Raw genomic sequence first — 13,849 nt, 5'->3', positions numbered from 1 at the left:
TTTATAAATAAATAGAGTGAAAAGTGCTTTGCATTTCATGTCTCCTGCCCACTGTCTGTGTCATTAAATGTGGAAAGTAAATTACGCTTTTTTTTTTTCTTTCTTTCTTTTGCAACAGCAGCCAACTGCTGGGGCTGCCCCATTCTGCTGGGGGCAGATTGAGCTTCTCACAGCAGTCTGACTGTTGCAAAACACGCAACAGACAGGAACTAACATGTAAAATGTTATGATTTACAAATGTTTTTGACCATTAAGCTTTACTCACTACGCCACAAAAAAAAAAAAAAAAAGGGTTAGCGGACTGAAAGTTAGCAGAACTAAATTTAGTGGAAGCTAATTGGGCTGCTGATGGTTTTCAAAATTAACTGAAAAGCTAATCCGCTAACAAAAAAAAAATTAGCTTTGCTAATTAGCGGTTAGCAGATTAGCGGAACTGTGCTCACCACTGACGATCGTTAAAGCCAAACATGTTGGTAAATGAACAAACTCCCACATTTGAGATAAAACAATGACAGTTACTAAAGCTAGATAACTTTGGTATGAAAAGTATTTAATATGTGTACCTGCATGTCTCTTTAAGCAGGAGGAAACATTAACAAGACTGCTTTAACACATAAACTAACCTGTGTGATGTGGGTGCGCTGATCAAATGAGTTTCTTGCCACTATACTTTTAAAAATGTTATATTTCTGATCTGATGTTGTTTAAACTGTGCAAAAAAAGTGTCCAAAGGCATAGACATTTAACCCAGTTATTGCTCTCCAAACACTTTATCTACAGACCAAGTCAGTGATATCTAAACAAAACAAAGAAAAGTGCGATCAATTGCGATTTTGAAAAATGAACGCTTTATAGGTGCTGCAATTAATTAATGTAAATTAATATGTTATTTTGTCAGCCATAATAACATAATAAAATAAATAATAATAATAATAATAATAAATGGTTTGAGCGATAGTAATGCACTCTCTGGTAGAAACATCCAGCAGAGTGAAAAAAAACCCACCCATCTCATCAGTAAATCCACTTATGCAAACTTGGAGTCCAAGGCTCTGAGCTTCTCAGGGGTTTTGCACACAGCATGGCTAGATGCCACAGCCTGCGCTTTTCACAGCTGAGTATGATGTAAACATGCAACATGCTGTGCTCACCCTGAACCCATAAAGATTGCACCTTTCTGTTTTGTGAAAAATATTGATTTTACATGAGCGTCTATAAGAGATGTGGTGGAGCAGTTATTCAACCTGACGGAAACTGCATCAGAATGGGCGGGACCTGAGAGGACAATGACATTCAGAGGCAGATCAAATGGTCTGGAACACTCAGAACCACTGTAACAGTGGTAGACTCAAACAGAAAAAAAATTCCTCCTTTTCCTGTTTGGCAGTGCATCGCCCAAATCACCCTTATGAACTGTCACCCTGCCTTTAAGCTGCAATTTGGTTCCAACTGGCATTCCTTCTGCTTGATGTGGAGGAAACAGGGTTGGAGAGGAGTGGCTGAAGGGAAGCTGGTGGTTTGTCTAAGATGATGTGCTAGGGTGACACCTAGTGGCACTAAATCATTCATAGAAATATCAAAATAGAAAGTATGAAATTTAAAAAAACTGATCTCTCCCCCACCTCCCCCAAATTGGATGTCTGTGCAGAAAACTGAAAGTTCCAACTCATATCTTAGAAAGTTACAACTTATATATTATGGCTGAATGTATTAAACACAACTTAACATTAAAAAAATGCCATACAATTGTAAACTCATTCTACTTCTTTGGTCTTCAGAACATTTTAACACTCATCAGAGTAAACACTTAGACATCTAAGAGGAACTTTCATCAGTAAACTGACGGTACATGCTATACAGTACAGCAGTATTATTTACACTGACTTTACTAAAATGAGCAGAGAAACCAATTTGCTGGGAAGATTACTCATTTTGGTCTGTGCCTGTAAGTGCGCGCACACTCCTAATGTAACTTTATCCCTCACTCTCTCCGGGATCTACATGTTGTTGTGCCAATACAACCACATTCACATTATTCTTTCATTAAAGTGACTATATACACACACATTAAACAGTCCAGTCAAGTTAAGCTATGGGCTGCTCGCTCTGTCTACCAAGTCTCTCTCTGCTATAATGAATCAGAACAGCCAGTTCTTGTAATGGAAAGTCAAGCGATTGTAGTTTCCAATTTGGGATTAAGGCTTTCTGATGGAGTTTTGAACTCCAAGGAAACTTTATAAAACCAGTAAGGAGCTTTGAAAAGAGATGATGATGACGAGATTAATTTATGAATCAAATAGAATTCAGGTATGAACAATAGATCGATAGATACATATATAGATAATCGGGATATTATGATATTTTATTTTACGACATGAAACTTTAAAGTCTAGATCTAAAATTGTTCTAATTAAACTTCAATTGTTATAGAAGAGGTGGAAAGAATGTAGTGCCACTTTTATTCAACGGAGGGTGCAATGTATTTGTTTTAGGGAAAAGTGATGCCACCCCTGAATCACTAAGACACACACACACACACGCACACACACCACACACACACACACACACACACACACACACACACACACACACACACACACACACACACACACACACACACACACAAAATAACCCAGCGTGGAAGAGCTTTCCCCAAAGATCACATTTGGTGCTGGTGACACTGGACTTTACCTTATGTCATCTACAGAGTGCAAAAATTAATTGTCTTTATTTGTATGTAAAATCACTGAGATACATCAACCATTCGCAATCCAAACATAGGAGGGGTGACTGTGAGAAAATGTAGGGCATGCTTCTCAATATTTTTCATTCTGAGAAACCAACATTTCTTGAGAATGTGTGAAGTTTTGACTCACTGGGTGCAATGTTGAGAAATGTTGGTTTTTCAGAATGCAAAAGATGAAGAAACATGCCTTACCTTTTCTGGGTGATGCTCAAAACTTCTCAATCAACCCTCGTTGGTTGGAATGAGGCATTGTGAGCGCTGGACGAATGTGCTGTTGGAAGCTGCTTCCATACTATATGTTTTCTTCTACATAATTTTATTCATTTGTATTAAAATAAAGGACATCACCTATGTTATCAAAATTCACCTTCTTTGGAAACAATTTAAAATTTTGACCCACTGGTCTTAAAATACAGCAGCAAGACTTCATGACACTTTCTGTGGCATTTCTTGTATATTCGTCCGTGAATTGTTCTGTAATTTATGTTTGTAGCATGGCCCAAGCAGAAGGTCACCCCTTTGAGTCTGGTCTGCTTGAGGTTTCTTCCTCAGAGGGAGTTTTTCCTTACCACTGTTGCTCTGGGGGTTGGTAAGGTTAGACCTTACCTGTGTGAAGCACTTTGATGCAACTCTGTTGTGATTTGGCGCTATATAAATGAAAATAAATTGAAATTGAAATTGAAAATTTCTATGACAACATCTTAGAAGATCAGCGTCAACATCATGGAGCTGTACACCTTCAACTGTGACTGAAATTGCCAAAAAATGAAACAAGACAGACACATAGATAGCAAGACAAGCAGAGATCCTAGTCAGTAGCAGTTTTTGGTATGGGTGAACCGGGCAGCTGCCTGGGGCGGCATTATTGGGGGGCAGCAACCGCAGAACCATGGTCACAGGTAGGGCTGCAGCTATCGATTATTTTAGTAATCGAGTATTCTATCGATTATTCTGGTGATTAATAGAGTAATCGGATAAAAAGTACTTTTGCGTTTTTAATATCAACAGTCCAGGGCTCTTCCTAAGCAATGGCACAGTGTCACTGCGTCATCATGGAGATTGTCAAATTTAGTGTATCCCTTTCTGTTTTCCTGGGTAATCATTTAGTTTTTCACATCTTTACAAGTTTTGGATCTTTCCCGGTGTCAGGAGCTCAGGCAAAGTCGGCCAAAGTTGACATTTTACTGAATGGATGTGGCTTTCTGTTTTTTTCCCCAACTTGTAAAATTTTACAATTTAAGGTTTTTTTTTTTAAGGTTGGTGAACTGGGTCCCTGCGTGATTTTTTTCTTATCCCTCTTTCTCTGCGATTCAGCAGATGTATTTCAGCTGGTGTTGCACTGGAAAGCTGCAGTTATTGTGCTAATTTCATTAGCGCTTACACAGCTTATGCATGCTCTAGTCTTCTTCTGTTTGTTTTTCTGGGGACGTTACAGCGCCACACACAGGCCTGGCATATGTACTACAATGTTAAACAAAGCTTCGATGCACAGAATTTGTCTCCAACATTTTTTGTAATCGAATTTTTCGAGATACTCGACTAATCGTTTCAGCCCTAGTCATGAGCACTTAAAAAAAAATCATCTGCACTGCAAAGCAGTTTTCTTGTCACTGTGTATGGAACTGGCAAGCTGACATCCCCTGCAGCTGCACAGGCACCCGTGCTTGCTGAGAAGGACAGTACACAGAAGCAGTGTAATAAAGGGGAGGGAAGGGCGTGCGAGTGACAGTTCACCTCTGAGTTTCTGTAATGGAAGGAGGGGGATTAGTGGGCTAAAGTTGGTTACACCTCGACTTTCTTCAAAATAATGCACATCTCATTCATAATGTTATAAATACAGGCCTATGATTCCTGCATGTTTTTTTCTGAATTGTGTGAAATAGCTAATGAAAATAGGTGATACAAAATGATTATGTGATCCACCAGATGAATTGGCTTATTCTTGACTTCTGGTTGGGGGGAGGCAAAACGGTCAAAGCTATCAGGTGCCCAATTTAGGAAAAAAAAAAGAAAAGAAGAGGAGAAACCAGCAAAGGATAAAGCTATGCAACTGTGTTCTCTCTGTATGATTACGGTATCCACGTCATGAATGAAGGGCGAATGTTAATTGGTGGTGTAACATGTTTGTGAGCCTTCTTGCTATGATGTTTACTAAGTTGTTATGCTTATACAACAATAATTCGGTCTTAACAAACGACATCTAATTTCACCATGAAATTGTAATCAAAATGGTCAGAGAAATTGTCAGGCTTTTTAAAATGAATGTTTTACACACTGCTAAATGGCATAAACTGGACTTTGTCAGAGGGATACACTAATAATACAACTAATAATAATAATAATTGTAAATTATTTGTGAGTCATTGTAAGGTAAATTGGCAGAAGCTGATTTACAGGTAAATAAAATAATAAAATAAAGCATAAGTTTCTGTTCTTTTTGGGTGGATATTTTAGGGGAGAAGAAGTAATGTGTGTAAAATTAACACATGCTTCAATAGAAGAATGACTCATACTTGCAACAAACTGTTACAAGTTCAGTTATTATTTAGATCCATCATTTGGGTTAACGTTGGGGCCCTGTAATTAGCCAACAGACTTTTCATATGTGTAGGTAATTTCAAAGATGAATATTTCCCATTTGCTACAACTCTATTTTGTGACAAAGCGTAGTTTAACCAGTCAGAACAGTGTGCCAAGCAATGAATTTGTGGCAGTAACCAAGGAACTAATTGTTTCTCCCTGAAATTAATAAGAGATTAATATAGTGTTTCATGACAGATGTTTATTCAAATTTGCAATTCATGGATGTTTTGTATAAGAGCTATATTGTAGCCTGCTGTTTGTAAATAACAGAAATTAATAATAAAAAAAATGGCTGTTTGTGCAAAAAAAAAAATTGTGTGTGTGTGGGGGGGGAAGGGGGGGGGGGCAGGGAGTAGTTCAGTGTAGAACCGCCACTGATCGCAATGGGCAAAACTCAGGATAAAATCTATATATATTTCTGATGAAAGTTTTGCTGGACATCTGCTGGACAGGTAGGACAGAACAAACACACACACACACACACACACACACACACACACACACACACACACACACACACACACACACACACACACACACACACACAGATGTACTGTTAGCTGTCAATACTACCATTAGTTAGAGTTAGTATGTTTTTATCTGGATTTCCAAAATGAGTCAGTGGGAAGACTAATGTTTCACACAAAATCTACAGTCGGCTTCCAACTTTGTGCATCGCTATACTTAACACATAATCCCTACAAAATAAGTACTTTATGAGTAAATAAAAATAGCAGAAAAAAGTTACTTCATAAAACGTAGATGTCAACACAAAGTCCAGTTTGTCATTTTTGTGGAATAACTGAAGTGAACTACACCTTTAATACCTGTTTTTGTGTTTTTAAGACATGTCCATGGAGTATATAATGTTGCCAAACCTGAAGTGTAACAATACACATTTAAATATGATATGGCTTTTTTATGATGTCTTTTCAATTTACACTTGACTCCAGTTTAACCAGCACCAAACTTCGTGAGAAAATTAAGCAATTTTATTTTATGTATATTCCTGATGTTTACTGCGTATAGACGTGCCATCAGCCCAGTCTCACGTTTTTTTCGTCCTCCCGTCACGAAATGGTTCAAATTTTCAGGGCTGCTTTTTTTTTTTTTTACTCATTCCCCCAACCCTAACCTTAACCATAACCTAACCCTGCTCCTTCCCTTAACCCTAACCATAACCACCTCCAGCTACACTTTTAATTACATGCAGCCACCACGGAATGAATTGGAATGAATTCGTGCTGCCATGAGGAAAATTTTGCACTTTTCGTAACAATATGACGAACCAATAGATTAATGTACATTTCGTGCTGCTGAATCACGACAATCCGTGAGACTGGCTGGCCATGCCCAGGCCAGAGAGGGTCAAAATTAGTGTAAATCAACACAACTATAAAAGCAAAAAGTCAAACAACGAACCAAACGTTGGTTTTGGAAAAATAAATAAATAAATAAATAAATAAATAAATCTAAATGCCCTGTCAATGTTGCCATCCAGAGTCCAGCAAAATAAACCAATAAAATAAAATAAACAGACCGCCAAGAGTGGATGGAGTTCCGCCAAAATCTCCAAACGGGTGAGATGAAGGATTAACGTTGGGGGGTAGTTTTGAAATGGGGCTCGGTGTGATGAGTCTGACCTGACAGTCCTTTGGAGGGCAGCGGCTCGCGCTCCGGCTGGATGGGCAGAGATGGAGACTTGAGGCGCGAGGCCGCTCCGCTGTGCAGCCACGCGCAGCTCAGGACGCACAGCACGGAGCGAAGCAGCATCCCAAAAACCTCCCTGTTCGGCTTCTGTGCTCAAACGGTTCTCCTCGAACCCTCCGAAAACCACCTTTTAAATGAAGCACACGTAACGAAGCGACACTCTCTCCTCTTCTCGTCCTCGGTGTCCGCGCACACGGTCAGGAAAGACTTGATGGACGCGTGTTAAATACCAAACTGGCTCCCGTGGGTCACGTCCCGTTCTGCTTTATAGCCCACTTCTCTGACACCGGCTGCACGGGGGGAGGAGGAGGAGGAAGAAGAGGAGGAGGAGGAGAAGGAGTCGGGTGATGGGTGGGCGTGGGTGATGGAAAGGGAAGTGGACGAGCCATTAATACTTAATTCATGGAAACCATCCTGAACCACAAAACTTTTCTTCTTTTTTTAATAAATGCCAGGAGGTGAAGTGTGTGTGGGGGGAGGTTTGGAATCGTCACTCACCAAATTATCTGCATGTGTGCTTTTTAATGTATTTACTGGATATCTTTTAATTCATTTTTGCTAAGAAATGAAAAGCAAAACTGAAGTTTGTCGCCTGTTAACCACTTCAATTCACACAAGGTCTAACCAGATCCTTACTCTGGATGGCATTACCCTGACCTCTAGTAATACTGTGAGAAATCTTGGAGTCATTTTTGATCAGGATATGTCATTCAATGTGCATATTAAACAAATATGTAGGACTGCTTTTTTTGCATTTGCGCAATATCTCTAAAATTAGAAAGGTCTTGTCTCAGAGTGATGCTGAAAAAGTAATTCATGCATTTATTTCCTCTAGGCTGGACTATTGTAATTCATTATTATCAGGTTGTCCTAAAAGTTCCCTGAAAAGCCTTCAGTTTATTCAAAATGCTGCAGCTAGAGTACTGACAGGGACTAGAAGGAGAGAGCATATCTCACCCATATTGGCCTCTCTTCATTGGCTTCCTGTTAATTCTAGAATAGAATTTAAAATTCTTCTTCTTACTTATAAGGTTTTGAATAATCAGGTCCCATCTTATCTTAGGGACCTCATAGTACCATATCACCCCAATAGAGCGCTTTGCTCTCAGACTGCAGGCTTACTTGTAGGTCCTAGGGTTTGTAAGAGTAGAATGGAACCAGCTCCCAATTCAGATCAGGGAGACAGACACCCTCTCTACTTTTAAGATTAGGCTTAAAACTTTCCTTTTTGCTAAAGCTTATAGTTAGGGCTGGATCAGGTGACCCTGAACCATCCCTTAGTTATGCTGCTATAGACTTAGACTGCTGGGGGGTTCCCATGATGCACTGAGTGTTTCTTTCTCTTTTTGCTCTGTATGCACCTCTCTGCATTTAATCATTAGTGATTGATCTCTGCTCCCCTCCACAGAATGTCTTTTTCCTGGTTCTCTCCCTCAGCCCCAACCAGTCCCAGCAGAAGACTGCCCCTCCCTGAGCCTGGTTCTGCTGGAGGTTTCTTCCTGTTAAAAGGGAGTTTTTCCTTCCCACTGTAGCCAAGTGCTTGCTCACAGGGGGTCGTTTTGACCGTTGGGGTTTTTCTGTAATTATTGTATGGCCTTGCCTTACAATATAAAGCACCTTGGGGCAACTGTTTGTTGTGATTTGGCGTCATATAAATAAAACTGATTTGATTTGATTTGACAAGGCAACCAAATAAATACAGAGGAAGATGTTGGTTGAAGTTATAATAAGTTGATAATCTCACAAAATGTAGAACTTCTTTTCCCATTATTAAATCTTGAGTTATTTATACAAGTTTCTAATCAATGCAAGTTTTGATTAGTTTCTGTTAGCATTGTTTTTAAAGCATGTAACCAACTGATAAAACCATAAAATGTCAATTCTTCATGGCTAACTCATGAATTGATACAAATTTATATCAAAAGAAGCAGTTGGTTAATTTATATCAGTATTGTCTGTTAACTCTCTCTCTCTCTCTCTCTCTCTCTCTCTCTCTCTCTCTCTCTCTCTCTCTCTCTCTATATATATATATATATATATATATATATATATATATATGTATATATATATATATATACTTTTAAACACATTTAATGTATCATAAAAGCATGAAAAATTATGAAAACCTAATAAATGTCCATAAATATCTCTCTCTCTCTCTCTCTCTCTCTCTCTCTCTCTCTCTCTCTCTCTCTCTCTCTCTCTCTCTCTATATATATATATATATATATATATATATATATATATATACTTTTAAACACATTTAATGTATCATAAAAGCATGAAAAATTATGAAAACCTAATAAATGTCCATAAATATCTCTCTCTCTCTCTCTCTCTCTCTCTCTCTCTCTCTCTCTCTCTCTCTCTCTCTCTCTCTCTATATATATATATATATATATATATATATATATAGATGAGTGTGTGTATACATACACACACACACACACACACACACACACACATATATATATATATATATATATATATATATATATATATATATATATATATATATATATATATATATATATATATATATATATATATATATATAGATATATATTTTTTTTTTTTTTTTTTTTTTAAGGAGAAATTCACATGTGGAGCTACAGTGCCTGTAAATTTTTATTATTGCTAATATTGTGAAACTGCACACTGGTCACAGTGACTCTTAAAAGTTTTGGAGTTAAGTATCTTCTGGCACCTGCAGCCACAGTACAGGCCTAAACACTGAAGTAATTTAAAACAAATGGTTTGTCAGCAGAGTCTTCCAGGTCCTGAAGTCTGAAAGAGGACAGAGGGTTGCAGAGATTTGTCTTGAGGCATTCCAGATATTTTCATTTGTTTCTGTTAAGTCACTTAACTCTCAGCGAGGAAAACACTTGAAAAAATAGAGCAGTCAGCCACAGCGCACACACATTCCTTACTGTACATGATGTGGAGATTCACATTTTCACTGCAGGAGTGCAATATACTGACCAGCGTGGCACTCGTGCGAGTGCAGCAGATTCTTTATCGCGGTAACAAAGGGTGAAGGGCAGAAATCTGGAGACCACATGGCCACCAAACAAGAATAATATGATAAATAATGTATACATGCACCCATGTACATATGGTCCAAGTCCAAATAGTGTTAAATCAACACTATACAAGCTTTCTTTTGGCTGCTTTCACTTTAATCAAGGTTGCCACAGCAGTTCAGCATCAACTCTATAATAGTGTTACATCAACTCTATCACAGAATAAATTAGAAGTGATCAGCTTGATTTAACAGTATGAAAGAGTTGAATTAACACTGTTTAGGGTGGGATTGTATGTGCTTGTTTGTGGTAAAAGTAAACTCTATTGTAGTTGATTAACTTCATTTAACACTATGAGAGAATTATTTGAACACTATGATAGAGCTGCTTTAACTCTATGACAGAGTTGATTTTCTTTATGCTTGCTCCAGGGGGGTTGGTAAGACTAGACCTTATCCCTGTGAAGCACCTTAAAACAGTGTTGTTGTGATTTGGCACTACATAAATAAAATAAATTGAAATTGAATTGAGTTGATTTAACTAACCCAATCTCACGCCAAGTTTGTGATGCATCAGGAAAAGTGATTTAATCTAATAGTTTGTGATATTGTCATGAAATATAGTAGATTTTTATAATGGTACACCTAAAAAAAAAAGTGATTTATGGTCGCACGAAATTTGAGGTGATACGGGTCTGCAACGGGTGACCACGCCATGAAAATGTACTACATTTTGTGACTGTATTGTCAAAAAATAGTGTGCTGATTTAACACTATAGAGCTGATTTAACACTATAGTGGGTCCATATGTTCTCATTTATTGTATTAGTGATTTCAGGGTTGATGGACTTTATTAATCACATATGACAGAGTTGATTTAACACTATGACAGAGATGATTAACACCATGATACAGTTAATTTAACACTGTTCAGAGTGGGACCATATGTTCTTATTCATTGTATAAGTGATTTCAGAATTGATCAACTTTATTTAACACTCTAACAGAATTGATTTAACACGATAATAGAATTTATTTAACACTATGGCTGAGTTGATTTAACACTATGATAGAGCTGATTTAACACTATATAGAGTGGGACCATGTATTCTTATTCATTGAATAAGTGATTTCAGAGTTAATCAACTTCATTTAACACTATAACAGAGTTGATTTAGCACTATGACATAGATTATTTAGCACTATGATAGAGTTGAGTTAACACTATTTAGAGTGGGACCATTATTCATTCTATAAGTTATTTCAGAGTTGATCAACTTAATTTAACACTGTGAGAGCTGTTTTAACACTTTCACCACCATGAAATCACATGTACGAGGGCTGTCAATAAAGTAACGGTCCTTTTTATTTTTTTCAAAAACTATATGGATTTCATTCATATGTTTTTACGTCAGACATGCTTGAACCCTCGTGCGCATGCGTGAGTTTTTCCACGCCTGTCGGTGACGTCATTCGCCTGTGAGCACTCCTTGTGGGAGGAGTCGTCCAGCCCCTCGTCGGAATTCCTTTGTCTGAGAAGTTGCTGAGAGACTGGCGCGTTGTTTGATCAAAATTTTTTCTAAACCTGTGAGACACATCGAAGTGGACACGGTTCGAAAAATTAAGCTGGTTTTCAGTGAAAATTTTAACGGCTGATGAGAGATTTTGAGGTGATTCTGTCGCTTTAAGGACTTTTCACGGTGCGAGACGTCGCTCAGCGCTCTCAGCCGCCGTCGTCAGCCTGTTCAAGCTGAAAACCTCCACATTTCAGGTTCTATTGATCCAGGACGTCGTGAGAGAACAGAGAAGTTTCAGAAGAAGTCGGTTTCAGCATTTTATCCGGATATTCCACTGTTAAAGGAGATTTTTTTAATGAAAGACGTGCGGACGGGTCCGCGCGTCGGCGCGACGCTCCGCCACAGGAAAAACACCTCTGTTGAAAGCCTTAAGGACAAGTTGGAACATGTCCTGCTGTTAAACAATTTCTCATATACTCACTCCACTGAAAGCCATCAAAAGCCGCCTGGATTTTACAAATGGTTATCAACACGGAGGTGTTTTTCCTGTGCCGCCGCACCGCGTCGGCTGCGTCCCGACGCGCGGACCCGTCCGCACGTCTTTCATTAAAAAAATCTACTTTAACAGTGGAATATCCGGATAAAATGCTGAAACCGACTTCTTCTGAAACTTCTCTGTTCTCTCACGACGTCCTGGATCAATAGAGCCTGAAATGTGGAGGTTTTCAGCATGAAACAGGCTGACGACGGCGGCTGAGAGCGCTGAGCGACGTCTCGCACCGTGGGAAGTCCTTAAAGCGACAGAATCACCTCAAAATCTCTCATCAGCCGTTAAAATTTTCACTGAAAACCAGCTTAATTTTTCGAACCGTGTCCACTTCGATGTGTCTCACAGGTTTAGAAAAAATTTTGATCAAACAACGCGCCAGTCTCTCAGCAACTTCTCAGACAAAGGAATTCCGACGAGGGGCTGGACGACTCCTCCCACAAGGAGTGCTCACAGGCGAATGACGTCACCGACAGGCGTGGAAAAACTCACGCATGCGCACGAGGGTTCAAGCATGTCTGACGTAAAAACATATGAATGAAATCCATATAGTTTTTGAAAAAAATAAAAAGGACCGTTGCTTTATTGACAGACCTCGTATTCACTGCAGAATATATTTTACTCTGCAAATATGAGCGGTGTAAATATACTTTGTTCCAAATATATTTAGCATATTTAGTTGGTATATTAGTTTTTGAAGGTTGCTCTGTGCATAACAGATGTACACACTAAATATAACACAACTTTTCTTATCATATTTTAAGAAACATGACATGGGAATAGATATACCATCTCCACCGGAATTACTATGGCCCGACAATATACGTAAGTCTCAACCTTCCCCAAACCCTAACCATAACTGCCACAAACCCCCAGTGTCACCCCTGAATTTGTGGCCCCATTATGAAAAGCGCCACATTTTTGTGATAGTATCACAAACCCATTAATGTACTTTAATGCCATCACAAACTGGCATGAGATCGGGTTGTGTAATAATCATAAAATTTAAAAATGCATTACACCATATAGTTTAAAGTTGTGTATTTATTTGATAAGTGTCCTGCAGGTGTCTCATTGATGTATTTGCTTTTATTGCAGTTTTTGGCACTGTTCTTCCTCCATACAGCTGTCAAATCAGAGATTGCTGTTTGTCACTTCCGTAAAAACTCTTCAGCAACATTCTATTTCGATCTCTTTTTAAAGTCTCACGTTTGTAGAGCACTCATCACCTGACCCGCCCTCCTTTTTAAAAGGTGTTGGTTTGGTGCCAAAGGCGCATTGCGCGAGGTGCGAGCGCAAGGTGTTATTTTTCTGCATGTGTCACATTATGTGGCCTGTGGGAGCCACTTCCACGCTGGTATGGGGATTCACGCTGCTCTGGGCCGCGATGCGAGCCGATGACGGCGTGTTTGCACTTCATCATGGGGTGATAAGCGACGCTTTTGTTCTGTGCTGCGCGCGGTGATTCATTAAGCAGGCTGGGCGATAAAATGTCTGCTGGAGTTAACAAAACCCCAACGGTCGGTTTTGTGTATTGCGGGCTGTAACGCCCAGAGATTCCAGTTTGCTGGACTTATTTCAGTGAGATAAATTATCCGCACTGTTGCACAATAAGATGTTTGGGTCCAAACTTGAGTGCGCACACATGTGCCAATAGATGCTGGACTTCATTTTTCCATGCAGGAATTGTTTGTATAATCCAGTACATACCACAGTTATGAATA

General features: G+C 38.9%; 1 protein-coding gene across 1 annotated transcript in view; it reads right to left on the bottom strand.

The window, feature by feature from the left end:
- Nucleotides 1–7,265, bottom strand: part of chrd (chordin) — a 94,076-nt gene extending 86,811 nt beyond the window's left edge. Inside the window, exon 1 of the mRNA XM_034167800.1 lies at nt 6,973–7,265. Within this exon, the coding sequence (XP_034023691.1) occupies nt 6,973–7,102 (130 nt within the window). The 5' untranslated portion in view covers nt 7,103–7,265. The remainder of the gene's footprint in view (nt 1–6,972) is intronic.
- Between the last annotated feature and the right edge of the window lie 6,584 nt (nt 7,266–13,849).

The sequence above is a fragment of the Thalassophryne amazonica genome, chromosome 4 (genome assembly GCF_902500255.1).
Source record: "Thalassophryne amazonica chromosome 4, fThaAma1.1, whole genome shotgun sequence".
NCBI classification, from domain to species: Eukaryota; Metazoa; Chordata; class Actinopteri; order Batrachoidiformes; family Batrachoididae; genus Thalassophryne; species Thalassophryne amazonica.
This window is presented reverse-complemented; position numbering and strand designations above follow the sequence as displayed.